The 21,188-nt window shown below is 41.5% G+C and overlaps 1 protein-coding gene and 1 pseudogene across 2 annotated transcripts; both read right to left on the bottom strand.

Moving 5' to 3' along the window:
* Nucleotides 1-2,814: 2,814 nt before the first annotated feature.
* LOC143268864 (MOB kinase activator 1A pseudogene) lies at nucleotides 2,815-3,585 on the bottom strand (annotated as a pseudogene).
* Nucleotides 3,586-5,313: 1,728 nt separating this feature from the next.
* On the bottom strand, nucleotides 5,314-18,694 carry Rsph4a (radial spoke head component 4A). 2 transcript variants are annotated; one of them, XM_076552462.1, is made up of 7 exons: nucleotides 17,870-18,684; nucleotides 14,469-14,703; nucleotides 12,005-12,284; nucleotides 11,547-11,704; nucleotides 9,493-9,631; nucleotides 8,645-8,762; nucleotides 6,188-6,558 (listed from the first exon to the last, which is right to left on the bottom strand). In XM_076552462.1, exons 1-7 carry the CDS (start codon nucleotides 18,547-18,549, stop codon nucleotides 6,321-6,323), a joined length of 1,848 nt encoding a protein of 615 aa, XP_076408577.1. In that variant the 5' UTR covers nucleotides 18,550-18,684; the 3' UTR covers nucleotides 6,188-6,320. The 2 variants fall into 2 exon arrangements, with proteins under 2 accessions (XP_006984390.2, XP_076408577.1); XM_006984328.4 differs by having other exon boundaries at nucleotides 5,314-6,558; nucleotides 11,547-12,284; nucleotides 17,870-18,694.
* Between the last annotated feature and the right edge of the window lie 2,494 nt (nucleotides 18,695-21,188).

The raw sequence follows: 21,188 nt of genomic DNA, 5'->3' as shown, positions 1-21,188 counted from the left end.
CAGTACTTAACATCTATTAATACATTTACTTTTAAAATATTTGTTTGAGGCAAGTACTATTATTAGCCCCATGAAGGAAGCTGACTCACTAAGAGATTAGGGATTAGTCCAAGAATATAACAAGATGGAGCCCAGACTGGATTTTCCAGGGTTGTGTTCATCAGGGCTTCATTGCTGTGACAGGCACACGGATGTTCATCAAGGCTTCATTGCTGTGACAGGCACACGGATGTTCATCAGGGCTTCATTGCTGTGACAGGCACATGGATGTTCATCAGGGCTTCATTGCTGTGACAGGCACATGGATGTTCATCAGGGCTTCATTGCTGTGACAGGCACATGGATGTTCATCAGGGCTTCATTGCTGTGACAGGCACACGAGAGCCTCTGGTGAGGCAGAACACCATGGCTGTAGGCTGTGGTGCTGCTAGAAAAGAGCCCCTGCCTTGCTGGTGGCCAGAAAGCAGAGGGAGAGGCAGGAAGTAGCCAGGAACAAGCTATACGCTCAGGAGCACACCCACGGTGACCTACTTCCCCCAATGTTCTCCAAGAGTGACTTCAGATAATCCACCAAATGACTGATCCCTGACTAGGTCAGAACTCTTCTGTTCCAATCAACTCAATAACTGGATCTACCACTTGAGTCTAAACTGAACAGATGAGCTGGGGTTTTTGTTTTTTAAGTGGGGGAGCACTTCTATTACCATATAATGAGAGGCCCTCCTCAATGTAGTAATCGCCTTAATATCTAACCAGCTCTAAACCCAAGGATTCTCTTGTTAAACATTTCCACTAACCCTACATCTCTGATGAATGCCTTCTGGTTTAATGTGTCCTGTAAGAGGAGTGCAAGATTCTGGTCAGACATCCCTTGTATGCGTGTACACGAGAATCTTCTTACTCTGCCCAATAAACAAGGGAATTATTGAAAGACTTAGAAACTCACAGAATCTGTTGGTAACTTAGAGAAGTGGCTTGGAACCAAATCAAGTAGAGGCTACAATTTGGTGTCAATTATTAAAGCAGGAGCAATCAAGTTAGAAGTTGTATAATGCTTAAATTTCAGATTATAAACAGAGTACATCTGATTGGTATGGAACAGAAGTCCCCAGAAGAAATGGATACTGAGCAATTTAAAAAGGTTTCTACTTAAAAAAAAACAAACAAACAAAAACCCTGATTGAAGGTTTTTACATAAATTTCAGTCCTCCAGCCTCCCACTGAGTCTCCCTGTCATAATTCTCTATAATTTGTCTTTAACACTGAAGCCAAAATGTTCAACCGTTACATGTGTTTGTGTGGCCTAGTTCAGTACTCTTTCTTGCTGCTTTATAAAACCCAGCCTGTAGGAAAGTCAGTGAAGTCCTGAGTGAATGTGTATTGTTGACATGGCCATGCCCATATCAAGGACCAGTGTCTCAGCCTCATTGGAATGGCTAAGCCTTCCCTGGGTGAAGCTCGGCATGGTGGCAAAACCTTCCTGGGGTCTGAGTGTGAATATTAACAGTGAGTGCAAAAAACTTCCAGCCTTCTCACACCCATCCCATGTTTATGGTCTGAAGACTGATACCCTACAGAGACTTCTATGTCTACCAAGATTAGTCAAACCTGCCTCCTTGTTCAGGTGCATACAATAACCTTTCTCCTCATGTACAAAAACCTGCCTCATGTTCAGCTGTGAACAATAAAGACACTGAGATTGCGGGTTGCTGAGGTTTCTCCATCAGGGAGCCCAGTTTTCCCATCCCAGTTTTCCTGTGTGTCTGTCATTTCTTCGTTCCCTCACCTCTGTCAGATCAATCCCTGGAGCCATGGCACCAGCCTTCCTACACTAGCCAGCTTCTGCTTGCCTCTCTGCAGGTTCAACACCCGCCAACACACACACACACACACACACACACACACACACACACACACACTTGCCAAAATGCATCCCCTGCTGCTCGGAGCCCTTCACCATAGCGTTCTGTGCGGTGGCTCTTATGAACTTCAGAGCTACTCAAATGTGGAGTAGACACCCCTGATTTACCACAGTGTCACTCAAAAGTGTAGACCAGTGATCTCCAAAGTCCCATTCTATGACAAGGTGGAAAAGTGTGAATTGCTGATTGCTTTCTAAATGTAACACAATTGATTCATTTATTTTTTATTTTATTTTATTTTATTTTATTTTATTTTATTTTATTTTATTTTATTTTATTTTATTTTTGAGACAGGGTTTCTCTGTGTAATTTTGGTACCTGTCCTGTAGACCAGGTTGGCCTTGAACTCACAGAGATCCGCCTGGCTCTGCCTCCCAAGTGCTGGGATTAAAGGGTGCGCCACCACCGCCCGGCCAATTCATAATTTCTTAAGGATTTATTTTTATTTGTGGGTATGTATAGCCTGTGGAAGCTACAAGAGGTATCGAATCTGCTGGAGCTGAACTTAAAGGTGGTTGTTAGCTACCCAATGTGAGATGTGGGAACTGAGCTGTAGTTCTCTGCAAGAGCGAGAAGTGCTCTTATCCTCAGCCAGTTCTCTGCCTCAGAGAGTTGGGTTTTTTTTGTTTGTTTGTTTTGTTTTTTTTTTTGTTGTTGTTGTTTTGCGGCTTCAATCACTTTCTTGAACAAAAGATCAGCAACAAACTACAGGCTAACCTAAGGTTACAACAGAGGACACTAAAGGACGGGTGGCCACACAGCACCTCCAATCTGGCTGTGCCATACAGGTCTTGTTCTGAAGCTCTCTGGCCAACCTACCTTTGGGACAATTTTCTCTGCAGACAACAATGGGTCTTTTGATCCTGCTTTCTTATAGTTCAGTATCACTAGTCCACACCACACAGCAATGAGAGGGTGCTTGTGGTAGATAGAGCGAGAGGGCAACTGTGTTCTAGAAGAAACATTTATCTGTCTTTAGATCCAAGCTTCTCAATTAATTCCTGAAGTGGTGCCAACTCACGCCTGTCAATCAGATTAAACTCCTGAACAAAGAAAATAAAGTGCGTAAAGGAGGTGTTGAGGCGGGCCTCCTCTTGCAGCTGCATCATGGAGTCAAAGTGCTGGTGGTAAATATGGGCGTAAACCCTGAAGAGACGCTTCAGGATAGTCTTTGGCACAGACATGAAGTTTTTGGGAAACGGGACACCAATCTTCGAAGGGAAAAGGGTTTCGTCTTCAAGCTGATCCTGAACCCAAGTCATCAAATAGTCAATGTATTTTGGTGCAGAACACTTGATTGGCTTTTTAATATTAGTGCCATCTGCCCAATGGTATTCATACCTGGGACCTGCAGACATGACTGGGCAGCTTGCCTCAGTGCAGAATTCTGTAATGGTTCCATACAACATGTTGATCTGATTGAAGAGATCCACAATGTTAACAGCAATCCATTCATTGAGGTCCTCTCCCTCTGGCAATATGACAACCTGCCTCAGATTGCCACTTCCCAGAGTGGCTTCTGCATGTTTTAAGAGTTCGTACTGATGGGAGCCTTCAGGAATATTCTTCTTTGGTTTGAATGTTTTCGAAGAGCGGCTGCTGAAGAGGAAGCTCATCCTCGCTAGCCCGAGGGGCCGCGGCCCCAGTCAGACTCGGCGCCCCGCCGGGCACCGGGAAGCGGAGGGCGGTCCGAGGCTAAGCAGGGCCGACGAAGCTTCAGGGCCCGGCCTTGGGGTCGGGGTCCAGCCGCTGCCTCGAACCAGCACACACGGCAGAGTCCGGCCGATCTGCCTCCCACACTCCGGAGAGCCGAAATGCGGAACCCCAGAGAGTTGTTTTTAACTGGTCCTTGAGTATAGAGTTTGAGAAGCACTGATCTATGGGACCCCACATTATATTTTCCTTTTTATAATCCCTCTCCAATAAAAGCAATGTTCAGGAACAGTGCCAAGATTTTATTCATAATCTCATGATGTCTAGTACATTTAGATTTTAAAATGCTGGGGGCTGAAAGGTTGGCTCAGTGGTTAAGAGCACTTTTTGCTCTTGCAAGAGGACCTGTGTTCAATTTCCAGCACTCACACGGTGTCTCATAACCACCTATAACTCCAGTTCCAAGGCATCCAACACCCTCCTCTGACCTTGGTAGGAATCAGGCATATACCTAGTACATTTACATACATGTAGGCAAAACACACATATAATACAAATAAAATTTCAAGTTCCTTTTTAATGAATGAAAATGTTTTATTAGAGTGGGAACATGTAAGTCTAAAGTGTCTGGATATCATCACCTCCCATCTCTGTAATGCTTTTCCCACCAACTAGTTTATGATGAGCAAGAAGTTTGGTGGAGAAGTTGAGGAAAATACAAGCTCTAAAATTTTAATACTGTACAGCTTTTACTCTGTTTCTGGAATTGTCATTACTCACCCAGGAAAGAGGATGGATGCGCATGCACAATATTCCCGCACACAGTACCATTGGCTCCAGCATACGGAGCTACAGATTTAAGAATATATACTCCAGTTCTGGCAGAGGCTAAATACTTGCTTTAGGTTAATGATTAGAGATTTGTTTGTTGGACTTTTATGTGCATGATTATTTTGCCTGTCTATAGCATGAGTGTGTGTATGTGTGTGTGTGTGTGTGTGTGTGACCCAAAGAGGCCAGAAGAAGGCATTGGATCCCCTAGAACTGATGGTTTTAAGCTACCATGTGGATGCTGGGAACTGAACCCAGGTCCTCTGCAACAGCAACAAGTGCTCTTAACCACTGAGCCATCTCTCCAGCCCCTGGTTATCAATGTTTTAATTCCATATCCATTGACACTCAAAATCTAGGCATTTCCAAAAGGCATTGTGAATTATAACTTTCAGTACTTGCCATATTAGAAATTAAATTTGAGTATTGTTGTTGTAAAATATTATCTTAAGGTGTGTTATTTTTGTTTATGTTGCATTTGTTTAACTGTGAAGCTGTGATGCTTTGCCTGTCTAAAACATCTGATGATCTAATAAAGAACTGAACAGCCAATAGCAAGTCAAGAGAAAGGATAGACGGGGCTGGCAGGCAGAGAGAATATATAAAAGGAGAAATCTGGGAGAAAAGAAGAAAGCCTGAGAAGGAGGAAGACTCCAGGGGCTAGCCACCCAGCTACACACCCAGCAACAGAGTAAGAAATAATGAAAGGTATACAGAAATATAGAAAGGTAAAAAGCCCAGAGGCAAAAGGTAGAAGGGATAATTTAAAGTTAAGAAAAGCTGACAAGAAACAAGCCAAGCTAAGGCCAGGCATTCATGATTAAGAATAAACCTCCATGTGTGACTTATTTGGGAGCTGGGTGGTGGGCCCTCCAAAAGAGTAAAATAAAACAACAACACTGTGTTTCACACCTTTTATTTCAGCACTGGTTAGGCAGAGGCAGGTGGATCTCTGTGAGTTTGAGGTCAGCCTAGTTTACAAAGCTGTCCAGGACAGCCAGAGCTACATAGGGAAACCCTGTCCAGAAGAGTAAAAAATTGAGATCTTTTCAAATCAAGATTACTTAAGTGTTAATTACCTTGATTGTAGCTATTCTAACAGTGATATGATCACATGAGCTTCTGGAAAATCCACTGGGCAACTTTCTGTAAATGCTGACAATTCTATATATGAAGTCTCCAATTTCATATGTTTTTTGTTGTTATTTTCCAGACTTGGTCTCTCTATGTAATCCTGGCTGTCCTAGAACTCATGTAGACCATGCTGGCCTTGGACTCAAAGAGATTTTGGCTCTGCCTCCCAAGTGCTGGGATTAAAGATGTGTCTTACCACATCTAGCTTTTAAAATATTTTTTTAAAGATTGATTTTGAAAGCCGGGTGGTGGTGGCACATGCCTGTAATCCCAGAAGTTAGGAGGCAGAGAGGCAGGTGGATCTCTATGAGTTCAAGGCCAGCCTGGGCTACAGAGTGAGTTCCTGGACATGCTCCAAAGCTCCACAGAGAAACCCTGTCTCAAAAAACGAACAAACAAAAAGATTGATTTTGATGTGATGTGCACATGTGCAGTAGTACCCATGGAGGGCGGAAGAAGAAGACATAGGAATTCCTCGAGTCACTGACTTAGGTGCTGGAGACTGAACTGTCCTCAGCAAGGGCAAAACTTCTCTTAACCACTGAGCCATCTCTCCACAACCCCTCCCCATTTGATAACTTTAAAGGGATGATACTTTGCACCATCACCTCCAACATATCTGTATTTCCAGTATATATGTATGTATATATAAAATTGGTCCCCCATAGAAGATTTGTGTGTGTGTGTGTGTGTGTGTGTGTGTGTGTGTGTGTGTGTGTATGTGTGTGTGTGGGTGTGTGTATGGGGGTGGGTGCCACATAAGACTGGGCTGATTTTGTGCTAGTCATCATCATCATCATCGTCATCTTCATCCTCAGTTCCTTCACTCTCCTCAGCTGAATGGACCATGGCCTCTTGTGTAGTCCTGAAAGCCTGTTCCTCATCCACACTGGGATCATCCATTTCTGTAATTTCTGGTCCACTGGGATACTCTTGATAGACTGGTGGTAGGCCTGGGGGCGTGTAATCCTCCACACTATACTTATGACCCCAGCCAATGTAGAAGTTTTCAAACTTCCTGTAAGTGAAAAGAAAATAAAGCCAAGTCTCTTAAGAAAAGTTGACCCCTTCATTGTAATAATGTGTTGTTATTGTATCTTGGAACCATGTGGTTTTTTTGTTTGTTTGTTTGTTTGTTTTTTATAGCATTTATTTGTACTAAACTGCTAAGTTGGTTATGAAAAACAGGGCCAGAGTCTGTCAAAAACGCACCCTATATCTAGACCTCCCTCAAGAAAGGGCCTTGGGTTATTCAATTATTTTACTTTTTGCAGACATTTTCCACAAAGTTCAAAAGTTGCTTGCCTTTGGCTGGATGAAGAGTAAGAGCTATGGCTAAAAATTGATGTGTTATTTTTCAGGCCTGATCATAGGAAATTGCAGAGGCTTTACCTTGTAGGCCTCACCCCACTTAGGAAGATTCCCCATCCCACAGCAGATGTGATACATAACCAATTGACGGACCCCCTATGCTAACAGGAGTATCAGTCAAGAACTCTGCCCCCAAGGCCAGTCACACACTCCTAACTCAAGAGCTTTCCTTCTTAGTGTTCTGTCTCAGGCCTGAGGGTGGGGCCCACCCATGAGATGACCTCATGATATCCATATATCTGTGACACCCACATTCCTGCAAATCCGTTTGATCTTTGGAAGAGAAAAATGTGGGGGGAAAGGCAAAACTTTCTCTTCCTTGTGCTATCATGATAAATAATTAAAAGCTTGGCTATTGCTTGTTTTTTTTTTCTTTTTTCAGTATAATATTTTTATTATTTGGGAATTTCACATTATGCACCCTGATTACACTCACTTCCCAGTCCTTAAGTCCCATGTCTGGTTCCCTAACCCTGTGACCTCCCTGCTCCAAAAAAAAAAAAAAGTGAAAAAAAACAAAACAAAACCACAAGTCCAATTTGTGTTGTCCATATATTCACTGTAGCATGGTCAAATGCCAGTGGCCATTGGTTTTCACTTTTGACTTCCTGTGGTTTTTAAATATTTTCATACAATATATTTTATCATATTCTTTCCTCCAACTCCTTCCAAACTCCCCCATCCATCCAACTCAATTTCCTTTCTTAGAAACAATGCATCTCACATACACGCACATGTACACACAGAGTGCATGGAGCGTGTTTTATGTTGGCTAACTAATGCCTGAACATGAGGCTTGCTTTAATGGCTAGTCTAACCAATGTAGCTCGGCTCTCACCTGCTCAGTGGCGCTTTCTGACCCTAATTAGGAAAGAAACAGAAACAAGACAAATGGAACTGTGTTCTTTCTCAGCAAGGGATAAAGGAAGCTGTAGTAGTCTCTTGATCCTAATGCCCCTGAAAGTGATCACCTAAATAAAGCATATTTTAAATGACTTTTATCAAAACACTCAACAAACATAATGTCTAATTCAATTGCACCTTAAACTCTCCACTAACTTAAATGAGTGATGTAAAACCATGTCCAATATAGATAAATGGGATAATTATGTGAAAAAGTACAACCCTGAATTACTCTAGCTCTAAACTTAATCTTTACTATATTACAGAAGTCATTTTAATAAATCATAAACTGTATATCTAACACGCCAAAGATGAATTTAGACAATAGTAACATAATTTCCAGAGCCTAAATAATTACAGTAGTCAGACACTAAGCAAGGCTAGCACCTTCAAAGTCAATGCCTATATTAATGCACTTTCAACGTGTCCTTTATTTGTATCTACAGTTCTATCTGAGCATGCCCAGAGTCATTCCTGTCGAGGATTTAAGCCCCAAACCGTGCTACTTAATCTTCAGCTAAACATATCTCAAAACATATCTGATATCTTTCCTTCCCGGATTATGACTTTTAATTGCATATACTTGGGAATGTACTGCTTACAACCCAGCATACTATACTCAGGAGTGTCTCTACCCTGGGTGAGTGTAGGGGCTCCCTGAATGACATCATCATTCTTGATGGATTTTGATATTCTGCTTACCTGCTGTGGGTAAATATATCCTTTCCCAGCTTTCTGTCCTGGTGGAGCTAGCTTTGGTTTTGCACTCACCAAAATATAAACTGTTTGAGTTTGGTTACATGTGGCTTTGTGAGCAGCCAGATACTTACTTGCCATTGGAAAAGGCATATGCTCCAGGCCAAAGATTGGATCGAAGGACAGCAATTGCATACTGCGGAATGAGATTCGAGGACAGCCGTGATGTCCAAGAGGGTATATTTTGAATATCTGGAACCCAATGAGAAAGTTACAAGCTTAACAACAAAACAGACAAGAATCTACCAATAACTGAAGTGATTTTTATAAATATGAAACAATCACCAACATTTGCTATAAGAAGTTACAACAGCAGCTTGGTGTATGAATCAAGAGAGTATTTTATGAGTGTTCTGGACCAATATAATTTTAAGCCTGTATATGTGGTATACATATATACATACATATATCTTATGTATAAATATATAACGCAAACATATCAACATTTTTGCTAAACAAAGACTTTACTAAAGGAGAAGTTTGTGTAGTCAGGAAATAGTTTGATAACCAAGGGACAAGGCAATGCATTACTATGGAAAAGGCTAATAAGACTTGCAAGCAAAACAGAATAGGAAGAAACAATAGAGTACAGATTGGAAGCCAACTGCAGACCACATGTGACATTTTGCCGTAGCCATGCCCTGTGTTTGTGGCATACAGAATGGCAGACAAGAACGACGTCAACCTTTCCAGTTAGTGACGGCCCATTCCTGCTTCTTCTGTACACCACCAGCCTTTTTCAAAGCATGTTAGTACAGCCGAAAGCACTCTTTACCCCCACCCTTCCAGAACCCAGGAAGGAGAGAAGGGGTGAGACCGATCTCTCTGCCCCCCTCTTAGGGTTTCCAATGGTTGCGTGTTTACTACACAATGTGTGTAATATATGGTTTATGGGTCCTTGTTAACCGTTGTATAAAGTTACCTAAATCTTCAGAGATGGGTGTCAAAAGAGGAGGCCCCACTTCCTGTTCTATATAGTCAGGCTCCTCTCCTTTTTCTTCATCTTCTTCCTCTTCCTCTTCCTCGTTTTTTTGTATAGGATTGAACCAAGTACAGCGACCCTGGAGATGAACGTTGCAAGGTTTAATGATTAATGTGAACCTTACAAACGTCAGAATATTCATATTGGTTGGTAGTTATCAAGATGAGGCTTCTCTGTGTGGGAAATTGGCCAAATATTCTGATACAGGGTCACTTTCAACAATCTTCTGCCTCCATTTTTATAGTGCTAGGCTTGCCGATGCAGGTACTCACACTGAGCTTATTCATTCTGTGTATCTCACCAAGTATTATTTCCATCTGGGTTACTTAAGGAAAAACAACTAACCTGTAGTAGTTACTTCAATAATTTTCCATTTCTTGGAGTTTCAGAACTTGAAGATGGATGCTTGCTTTAAAATGGACAGAATCTTAATGGAAATGGCAGCAATACATTTAACTAGTTTGTAGTACTTTATATAAATGAAATAATTGGTAATTTTTTAAAAAGCATATTTTTTCATTTCTCTTGAAATGTTCTAATTGATTTTATTAATATGTTATTTTAGATTAGAAATTGTAAGAATGGTTTTAAGATCATTTAACATTTTAAAATCCAATCATTAAAACCAGGCATGATGGAATACACATTTAAGTCCAGAATTCAGGAGGAAGAGGCAGGTAGATCTCTATGTGTTCAAGGCTCTCCTGATCTACATAGCAAGTCCCAGGCTAGTCAGGAATACATAATCTGATCCTGTCTCAAACAATAAAAATCTATCATTATAATTCCCTCTGTTCTAAAGGTGTGTGTGTGTGCGCGTGCGCGCACACCACATGTGTGCAGGTGTCTATGGAGGTCAGAAGAAGATATGAGATAGTCTAGAGCTGGAGTTCAGGCCATTGTAAGCCTCCTGTCAAGGATACTGGGAACCAACCTTGGGTCTTCTGGAAGGCCAGCAAGCACTCTTATTAGCTGGGCATTCTTATGACCAGTTCCTATATTTCCTTATTTATAGAATATTCCTAAAATATTTATAGTTGTAAGGCATTGCCACGATAGCCTTGGTGAAATGGTTTATAATCATACATATCTGGCCTTCACAGTACTTTTTGTTTATTTGTTTGTTTTGTGTGTGTGTGTTTTTGTTTTTTGTTTTTTGTTGGTTTGTTTGAGACAGGGTTTCTCTGTGTGGTCTTGATAGTCCTGGAACTCACTCTCTAGACCAGGCTGGCCTGAACTCTGAGATCCATCTGCCTCTGCCTCCAGCTTGCTGGGATTAAAGGTGTGTACCACCATCACCTGACCATAGTAACTTTTAAATATTTGTTTTTATTAGCATATAGTAACTGAACAAAATAATATTTCATTGTGATATTTACATACAAGTATATAATGTATTTTCATCACATTCAGCCCCCATTAGCTTCTCTTGTATCCCCTTCCAATGCTAATTATTATTAATAACAACATTTTAAATGTGATAGGACTGGGGTCCTAATTGCTCAGGTATTGATTCTTATCTAGAGTACTCAGGAGCACCTCTGGTCTAGAAGGAAGTGAAGATTTTCTGCTTGTGATGGAGAAGTGAAGGGATGTTTTGGGGAAGGGCTATGGGTCCGTTGTCTCACACCTCACTCTATAACACATCAGCTAAGGTTGCTTTAGCATTTCTCCCACTCTGCCTGCCTCAACCCATCATTGTAAAATAAAGGTAATCCCCCAGCCTTCTTGGGGTTGTGGTGAGAATCATATCATATGTGTTTACATACATAATTGGTTATATGTAGTGTATCTGGCACAGAGTCTCTATATAACCGCTGTACAAAACTGGTTTTCACTTCTGTAGTAATCTTTTAATGTTCTTGAACATCAAAGCTTCATGTAGAATAAAAGAACTGTTGACAAAATTAATGCACGTCAATATTTACAGTATAGCAAATTATTTCAGAACACAAGTAAATCCAAGTCTATGTACTATCCAAATACTCCCCTACCTGAGGAAGAATGTACTGCACATGATGAACCCAATTGGATAGAGATTCCACCAGGTCAACCACTTGGATGCCCTCAAAATCGGGGTTTTCCTCATAGCTGTCTCGACCACCTTCCACCTCTTCTTCTTCTCCTTCCTCTTCACCAAACTGATAGAATCCTAGAGGGCTGACATGGGTCGCTGCTGAAATGCGGGCAATTTGGGCTCTTAAGTAATTGCTTTCATTCCCTGGGAAGGGTGGGTAGCTTATGATGGCCGCATCTAGCCGCCCAGTGAAAAATTTCTTGATTTTTCTTGCAGTAACAATTTGTGCAGGAGTAACGGACGGTAACTTCACCCACGGATTTCCAGGCTCATTGCAAACAAAATAGACGTACTTGTTTGTACCTGTTCTGCGGTCTTCCTTTGGGATAGCCTGTGGGGCCTTATACAAGGGCTTTGGTGATTCATCCTCCTCACCTTCTCCGGCTTCACTTTCTCCGTCATCCCTCTCCTCAGCTACCGCCTCCTCTTCCACCTCCTCTTCATCTTCGCCATCACGGAATTCCACCTCAGCAACAATGTAATTCATTTCCAGACCCAAGATCTTGCCCCAGAAGCGGCATCTTTGGATTGGGTGTGTGTCAGTGAGTTGCTTGAGGGCAAGAAACACCCGATATGTCTCATCTGTCCCCAAACCAACTCCAGCTTGTTCAAAATAATAAGCTGACTCCATTACATTGGGCAGAGAGTTTTCTGCCTAGGAAAACAAATACAAATTTTTATTCATAAGGGGAATATTTGTTTCTTTTTTATGTCTTGATACTAGCTCGACTTTCTCCTTTACTCGTCTTTTTTTGAAGATATGCATGAAAATGTGTTAATCCCTAAACTTTAGTTCTTCCCTCACACATAAAGCTTCTTACACCAGTTGTGTACTATACGAATTGATATGATGATAGGTACTTTGTTTTATATGATTCTTAAAAGGAACTTAATAATTACTAATGACAAAAATTCAAGCCAGGCATAATGGTTCACACCTTTAATCCCAGCACTTGGAAGGCAGAGGCAGGTAGATCTTTTTGAGTTTGAGGCCAACCTAACCTATATAGCAAGTTCCAGGCCAGCCAGGGCTATATAGTGAGGCTCAATCTGAAAAAAACTTTCAACATTATTTTTCATACAAAATAGTGAACACTGCTAAAATAAGATACAGTTTAACTTGCAGAGACATATTTATAAACATTTGTGTTTGTTGTCATTAAATACATTAAAATATTACTGCATTCGTGGCATTACATGTATGCCAGGTAGATAACAATCTGTATAGTAACATGTAAAATAATGGGAAGGATAAAAAAGGAAACCATTTTTTGAGGTGCTTGGCATGATCTACACTTTAAAAATACAAATGCACTTGACAGTCTATATAGTAAATAACAGCATTTGAAATAATAAACATAATTCTATAAAAGGAATAGCGGAAAATGAACACAGGGTGCTAAAGGACCAGAGAATAGCATTTACAAGACCAAAGGGAAGTATGGAAGAGCCTTAACTGAAGCAGAATGCTTCCCAGACAGTCTTAACTCACATAGAGCAGTTATGAGCACTCATCATTCTTACAAGTGACTTACTATTATTTATATTTTCCCATTGTGGTGTCAAAATAAAAGTAAGGACTTTTTGAGTTTTTTTCCTTTGGTTGTTTGGTTGGTTGGTTTTGATTGAATATAGCCGTGGCTGCTCTGGAATTCACTCTCTAGTCCAGGCTGGCCTTGAACTCACAAAGATCTGTCTGCCTTTGCCTCTGAGTGCTGGGATTAAAGCCACCTGGCCTGGCTAATATAATGTAACACATTTAAAATCCTCACTTGTGATATAAGATTGCAAAGTTCTTTCCCTGGCGTGTAGAGAGTGTCCCTTGCTCTTGGCCCTGCTCACTGACCACACAGTGGGGTCAGGAGCACAACTGTGGAGGTCAAAGGACAATTTGCTGGGGTTGGTTCTGTCCTTAAGCATGCAGGTTCCAGGACTGAGCCCAGCGGGGCCTTCAAGCATGACAGCGGGAGCCTTTACCCTCTCTCTGGCCCTGATAGGAAGCTGTACTCTTCATCCTGTAACTCAGCCCCCGTATGTCACAGCTGGTAGCCTGACCCTTTATTAGGAAGATGCTTGGTCAAGGGGGGGTCAGGCTCCAGACTCAAAACGGCTATGTGTCTTCTCACTCACCTCCTGTATCGGGGTGTAGAACCTGACCTAGTGAAGCTGCCTTAGACAGCCGAGAGCCCCATTCCTATATTTAATACTGGCATTTCTTTCTGAAGGTATTCCTGAGAATGTCTGCCATCTGTTGTGGCTCTCATCTACTGCTCTAGCACCATGTGTACTGCCATGGTTTCTGCCATGATGATAACGGACTGAACCTCTGAAACTGTAAGAGAGACCCCAACCAATCAAGTGGCTTTCTTTTATGAGTTGCCTTGTTCGTGGCATCTCTTCACAACAATACAACAGTGACGAAGACTCGATCCATCCATCAAGAGTGGATGCCATATCTGATTATGCACCAAATAGTGACTTTCTAAAAAAATGACAGACATCACGCATGACAAAGGTCTCGTAAAATGATGAAAAATTCATACCACTTACTGACACAGAAGTCACCAAATGATCATAGTGAAATGCACTGGAAGGCTTGAAAGGATATAGAAAAATCTGATTCACATACTATTTACAGAGCTATAAAAAGAGTTGGTGTGCTCATCAGCAAACTCTTTCATCCCTGAGATTCCAGTGCTCATTAGTACTATCAAGCTATTTGGCAATAACTTACTACTATTTACAGATCTATAAAATAGTATATTCATGAAGCCAATGCCACTCATCCCTGAGATTCCCAGGCTCAGTAATAGTGTTGAGATAGTTAGTGATCACTTACGATTTCCTCCTCCAGTTCTGGATCAATTCCTTCCAACTGTCCCTGAAGAAAAAGAGCCTTCTGCTTCTCTGCTATTTCATATGCTGGGAGCATCTCATTTTCATTGTGGAGTGTATCTAATTTTTTATTAAAATTGGCCACCTTTACATCTTTGCTTATATTTTCAATGATGTCAACAGCATCTGCAGGACGCTGGTCTAATATCATGGTCAGCACATTAGAAAGATGATCATATCTACCCAAACAGAGAAAATTTATATATATCATGAACACTTAAAAATTTTTCATGCAAATTCAGTTGGGTTTGGGGGAAGTTAAAAATTTGAAATCTTAAGTGATTTTGAAGAGAGGTTAATTTCTACCACTCCAGATAGTACATACTCTAGAATTTTCTCTAGTAAATCCTCTGATATGAGGTGGATATTTAAGGTAGTAAAGGAAAACATAGCATCAGGATATATAATACACATCAGCTATTTTCACATTTCATTTCTGAAATTGAAACCTCTTAGCTATATACTAACAGTGATGAACATTTTTCCCTCTTACCTTAATTATTTCCTGTTCCCCATCCTTGCCCTCACCAAATACAATCTGATGTTATTTGATATTATCCTATTAATCCCTTAAGAGCTGTGTTCTTACCATATTACATATTTTAAAGAATTTTCCAAGTATGTCTGCATGTGGGTAGGTACGTGTGAAAGCACGTGCCCTTGGAGACTAGAACATGCCAGATCTCCTGGATTCTGAGTTGCAGGTGCTCTTGAGCTGCCTAACATGAGTGTTGAGAACCAAACTCTAGTCCTCTGCAAGAGCAGTACACATTCATAACTGCCGAGCCATTTCTCCAGCCCCTACATCTTTAAAAAAAGATCTATTAAGTAAAATGCATGTGAGTATTTTGCATGCATGTATGTATATGTACCATTTGCATGCTGGTTCCTGAGGAGGTCAGACATTTTTGGATCCCTTAGAACTGGGATTAAAGGATGGTTGTGAGCTACCACCATGTGGGTCCTGGCTACTGAATCCTGGATTTCTGCAAGAGCAACTAGTGCCCTTAACCACTGAGCCCTGTCTCCACACGCTACATTATATTTTTAAAGTAACGATTTGCTTCAATGTTTTTAGGCTCCCAAAGAAAGCATTTCATATTGCTATCTACCTACATACAGTAAAAAACAAGTTAACAAATTATTTGATTTTTTCTTTTGTTTTAAACTATTTTTGTTAGTTTTTGGAGAATTTTATATGTGTTTTAATCATATTTACCTTCTCTCTCCCAACTCTTCCCAGATTCACCAACTCAACTTTGTGTCTTTTTTTTTCCCCCTCCATCAGGGCCAATGTGTGCTGCCCAAATATTCTTAGACATGTGGCCTTCCTCTGGAGTGGTGATTATAACATTTTGTTCTACTCTATTTCACAATTATATTAGCAAAACTTCATTTACCATTAATTAATTATACATTGTTCATAACTCATAGTCTGTGGTTTTCAAGCACCAGATTTATAGAGACTGCATGGACTTTACACACTACTAAATACTTATCTTCTAGCACAATGCTGATTTACAGAATAAGAATGGATGGATGGATGGATGGATGGATGGATGGAGAAATAGTGGCCTATGCCTCTTGACAATCTGTTTCCAATATCATCAAAATCTATTGCATTGTATCCTGTTTTTGTCAGTAAACACTGAATGCAACTCCATGGGATCCAATGTCTGTCGCCTCCATGGGCACCCACATTTATAAGCACACTCCCACACATAGATACATAATTAAAAATAAACTATTTTTACGACATTGTGTTATGTAGTGGTTAAGAGTTCTTCCTGCTCTTTGAGAGGACTCAAGTTGGGTTTCCAGTACTCACGTGCACCCACATTGTATTTGCAAGATGTAGCCTCTAGTTCCTACTGCTATCTACTCATACTTTGGAGGCTGATGATACCCAGTGCGAGGGCCAGGCATCAAAATATAAGTTCATAAGCATTTATAAAATTATGAATGTCATATAAATTTATAAAATTATAACTGTCACAAAGTACTATGAAATAAAAACATACACTACTGTAGGAGAGTTTTGTGCCAGCTGAGTTCTGAAGGGTCAAGAGCTAACTAAGCAAAGACTGAGGGAAAAAGCCTCCTCAGCAGAGAGATCATGGGAACTGACTATTTCTTATGACTGGAGAAGAGTAATGAGGAATGAAACAAATTGAGAATCAAGCAAATGAAGTCCTCCATGAGTTTCTGAGTCAGGTCCTTCATATTGAAAAAGAACAACCTGACTTGATGTTTTCTTTATTTTAAAAAATTTATTGACACTTATTAAAACATGTATGTATGTTTTGCCTGCACATAAGTCTGTGTAACAACTGTGTGCCTGATGCCAGGGAGGCCAGAGGAGAGTTTCAGAACCCTTAAAACCAGAGTTACAGACAATTGTGAACTAGGAATTGAACGTGGGTCTTCTAAAAGATCCGACCATCTCTTCCACCCCCATTTCCATTTGATGTTTTCTAGTGTTGCTTCTAGCCACAAAGTTCATCTATAATTATATAATCCCGGAAGCAAAAATGTCTAAAAACCTACACTAGTATGAGTTCTCACATTAAAGCCACAATGAGATGTCAAGAACATACCCAGACAGCTGGTTACCACACTTTTAAAAGAGAGACTAGAATGATTTTAAATAGCCAGTTTTTCTGGTTTCCTGTAGAACACAGGACGTGGAACTTCCAGTGCTCACATTGCAGGACAGACCTAAGGAAACCAGGGTGGGCAGTCACCCCAGCACTGTCCAGGGACTGAGCTTAAAGTCAGCCTACACAAGTCCTGGAATGGTTGCAGGAGTGCACATGGTCAATGTAGGCATTCTATTTTACAAGCACCCTGGGTAGATGCTTAGATTTCATGACTTTATAATTCCCTTCAAGTCAAAATTAAATAAAACAAACAACAATGAGACCCCAAACAAACAAAATATACCCAGATTGTGTGACTAGGGTCTTCAAAGACCTGAAAGAATGGTCAGCAGTGGATTTAAGTGTTTGACACAATTATCTCATTAACTCAGTTATTTGTATTTTCTCTTCTTTGTTTATTTGTTTGTTTTTGAGATAGAGTCCAACGTGTTGCCCTGACTGACCTGGAACTTTCTGTGTAGACCAGGCAGACCTATAACAGAGATCTGCCTGCCTCTACTTCCCCTCCTAGGTCTTGAGATTAAAGGCCTAGGCCACCACACCCAGTAATTTTTCTTTTTCAGATGAAAGCCTTTCCAATTCTATCTTCTTTCATCTCCAGCATGTTTTCACAGAGACACTCACCTCACTCTGCCCCTGTCCTGCTTTGTCTAACTGTCCTTCCCCGAACCCCTGTGATACTTACAGGTTTAAACCAGACTTGCTGCTGGTACTCAGCAGGTATGCCTTTGCATTCTGAATGGCCACCTCAAGCATACTGGGAGCTGCTTCATCGGCCCTAAACTCGGGCTGGTCTGGGTCACAGTTACTGTTGGAGTCTTCCTCCGGTAGAAGGTCATATCTCAGCCCGCTGGGCTTGGACTTGTTACGGCTGGCATCGCCTGGCCCACACAGGTCAGGCTGGGGTGGCGGAGACCCTGGGAAGGTGCTTCCCTCTGCTTGGCTCGTGTAGTGAGAAGTTAATTGTCTTGCAGCAGCATATGGTTCCCACGGATCAGAATGAGGTGTCGCAGTGTCAAGAATCCCACTCGGGACCCTCTCTGCTTGTGATGAAGTTACAGGGTCCTGTGTAGGTGCGGTCAGGAAAGGAGTGGCATGAAACTCCGGAGGAAGCAGAGGAGGGGAGGACCGCAATCCTGGTCCAGTGAGGTCTTCCAGAGACGGGCTGGCTCCAGACTGGCGGCCCCAAGAGGGGTTCATTCTGTATTGGGGTTCAGTGTCTGACCTTTGCTCCTCTTCCCGGTACTCAGGTGATGAGGGACCAGGATCCTGGGGAGAAGCTACTGATGCTCCTTCCCATAGCTGCTCTGCTTCCTCTGGCTCTTGGTTTTCTTTTTCTTGCTTCAGAGAAGTAGAGTTTTCCATAGGAGTCAAAAATAAAAACAAAGATTCTGGCTGAAGGGAGAGTGAAGATATGGAAGGAAGGAAGCAATACGGAGTTTTGCTGAGATCTCCTAAGCAATCAATTTCTGGGTTCTACAGGCTATACAGGTTGCAGCGTCCTGTCTCCATAGCAACCCCAGGCTGACCTTCTCTAAGGGAAAAAAAACAAGCAGCCCTGTTACTAGGATTTTAGGGAGGAGACTACAATGAAAATTCTAGTTTTGTGATTGGGTGAAGTCTCTGTCCTTCTTCCTAGATCAGCCAATCCGAACCGGACCCTTTTGTTTTTTTTTTTTTTTGTTTTGTTTTAGAAACCGGATACCTGCAAGTCCTGCCTAAAGCACAGACTAGGAGGAACTGTGATCTGGTGCTGGAGGTCTTTAAGAGTGAGTGTAACAGCTTGATCCAGGCATGATATGAAGTATGAGGTCTGAACTAGCGGAAAGAAGATTATTCTCTGTGTATCTCCCACGTTCTGAGAGACAGATAAAGACACCGGGTGGGTGTGAGAGCGTGCCAAGATAATCTTGTAGGTTAGCTGACAAGGACATAAAGATAGATACTGTTTTAGGGACCACTAGAACCCAAAATGCAGGCTCACAGGGCCTAAGTATCTCACTAAGCCATCCTACTGTGAACGACAACTCCCGAAAGGATCTGCAGAGGCTGAGTGGCGGATTAGAATTTCAGGACTGTGGAGAGATTGGAATGTTGCAGGTCCAGGAGTTAATTACCTTATCTTGGGCCAAATTCCAGCCCTCTAAATTTGGCCCTCCAAAACAGCCATTCTTTGTCCCACTGTGTCGCAATTAACACCTTGTGACAATAGATAATAACCCTTTTGGAATCTATTAGCTTAGCAGACCACTAACTTCTGCCAGATGTCACCAGATAGGATCTTAGATGAATAGAACAGCTCCCCACATACCTCCATCTCTGATGTGCTCATCAATTGTTAAACTTGTCTTGATTTATGACTTCCTTTGTTCATGGAACTATAAGAACTTCATGAAACTGCTTCCACATTGCAACGTGGAGTTTGGGGTAACCTAAATCTGTGTTCCTAGGTCACGGTTACTCAAAATGGCTCCAGAATAAACTATCTCTTATACCCTTCAAGATGAGAGATGTGGTTTTTGCTTCATCAAGTATGGCGCTGCAATGTGGGATGTCGAGAATGATCCACTTTTCATTGAATAAATCACCTGAGAGGAAGCCAGGTGACTGTATGAACCCACTGAATGCAGGCCATCTGCTGTTATTTCCTTAGTGGATTGTTGGTGAATTCTTTTAGGACTCTGGACTTCCCTAAATTTGGTCAGTGGTTCATTTTGCTTATTCAGAGCTGGTTAGGGCCGGGCGGTTATGGCGCACGCCTTTAATCCCAGCACTGGGGAGGCAGAGGCAGGAGGATCTTTGTGAATTCCAGGCCAGCCTGGTCTACAGAGCGAGTTCCAGAGCAAAGCTACACAAAGAAACCCTGTCTCGAAAAACCAAAAACCAAAAACCAAAACAAAACAAAAAACTGAGCTGGTTAGGAAGGAGCTACTTCGATAGACAAGAGGATCCTACTTTGATCTGCTTTCCAAGTATTTTGTTAAAAGTATCTCATTTGTTTCTTTGCTCTGAGAGCATTTTGGTCTAGGCATTTTGGTTTGGCTTGGTTTGTTTGCTTGCTTCCGGATGTCTAAAGGCATTTTGGTCAGTATTTTGTTCGTTTTAGGAACTTTGAAGGCATTTTGATTTTGGTTCTCTTGGTTTTCACTGTCTTTGAAATGTTTTATTAGCATTTGGCCTTTGTCTCCTGACATCCCCCTCAAATTCACAATTCTGCATCTCCTGCTGCTTCTCCTGCCACCTTGCTAAGTCTTTAGCTAAGGAGTTTTATGAGTACCCAATGATAAAGGTGCTGAAGACAAGAGGTGCTTGTTCCTTCCCACACAAAAGTGTGGAGGCATCAGTGGAACACTCATGAGTGCAATGGCCCCATAGAGAAACCCAACAAACAAACTGTGGTTTTCGTGTTCATACAACCAACCAGTTCTACGGACTTTTCTAGAAGAAGCCAGCCTTTAGTTACCTCCCATGAATAGTTCAAAGCTTACCTGTGTTGTAGTAAACGAAGTTCAAATGAACACTACAATAATAAAATGTTCATTTGATACTATAGAAGTGTAGATGGACTTTTCTTACCTGCCTGCCAGTTCCCAAATAACCCACACAGAGGCTTAATATTAATTATAAATGCTTGGCCAATAGCTTAAACTTGTTACTAGCTAACACTTACTACTTAAATTAACCCGTTTATATTAATCTACATTCTGCCACATGGTGTTACCTCTCTTTCATCTTGCACCTCCTGTTTCCTCTCTGTGTCTGGCTGGCAACTCCTCTCTCCCACCCCTTTTCTTCCCAGTGTCCTTAGTCTGGTTCTCCTGCCTAACCTCCAGCCACCAGCCAGTCAGTTTCTCTATTAACCCAATCACAGTGACATATCTTCACAAGTGAAAAGGAATACTCCACACAGAAGTGAGTTCATACGTTCCCAATTATTTACAGTCAATTGTAACTATTAATTTATAAATGCTGTTTCCAACATGAAGAATGTATTTAGAGGGACC

Source organism: Peromyscus maniculatus, chromosome 16 (assembly GCF_049852395.1).
Source record: "Peromyscus maniculatus bairdii isolate BWxNUB_F1_BW_parent chromosome 16, HU_Pman_BW_mat_3.1, whole genome shotgun sequence".
Classification (NCBI taxonomy): Eukaryota; Metazoa; Chordata; class Mammalia; order Rodentia; family Cricetidae; genus Peromyscus; species Peromyscus maniculatus.
Note: the sequence above shows the minus strand (reverse complement) of the source record. Positions and strands in the feature narration are given on the sequence as shown.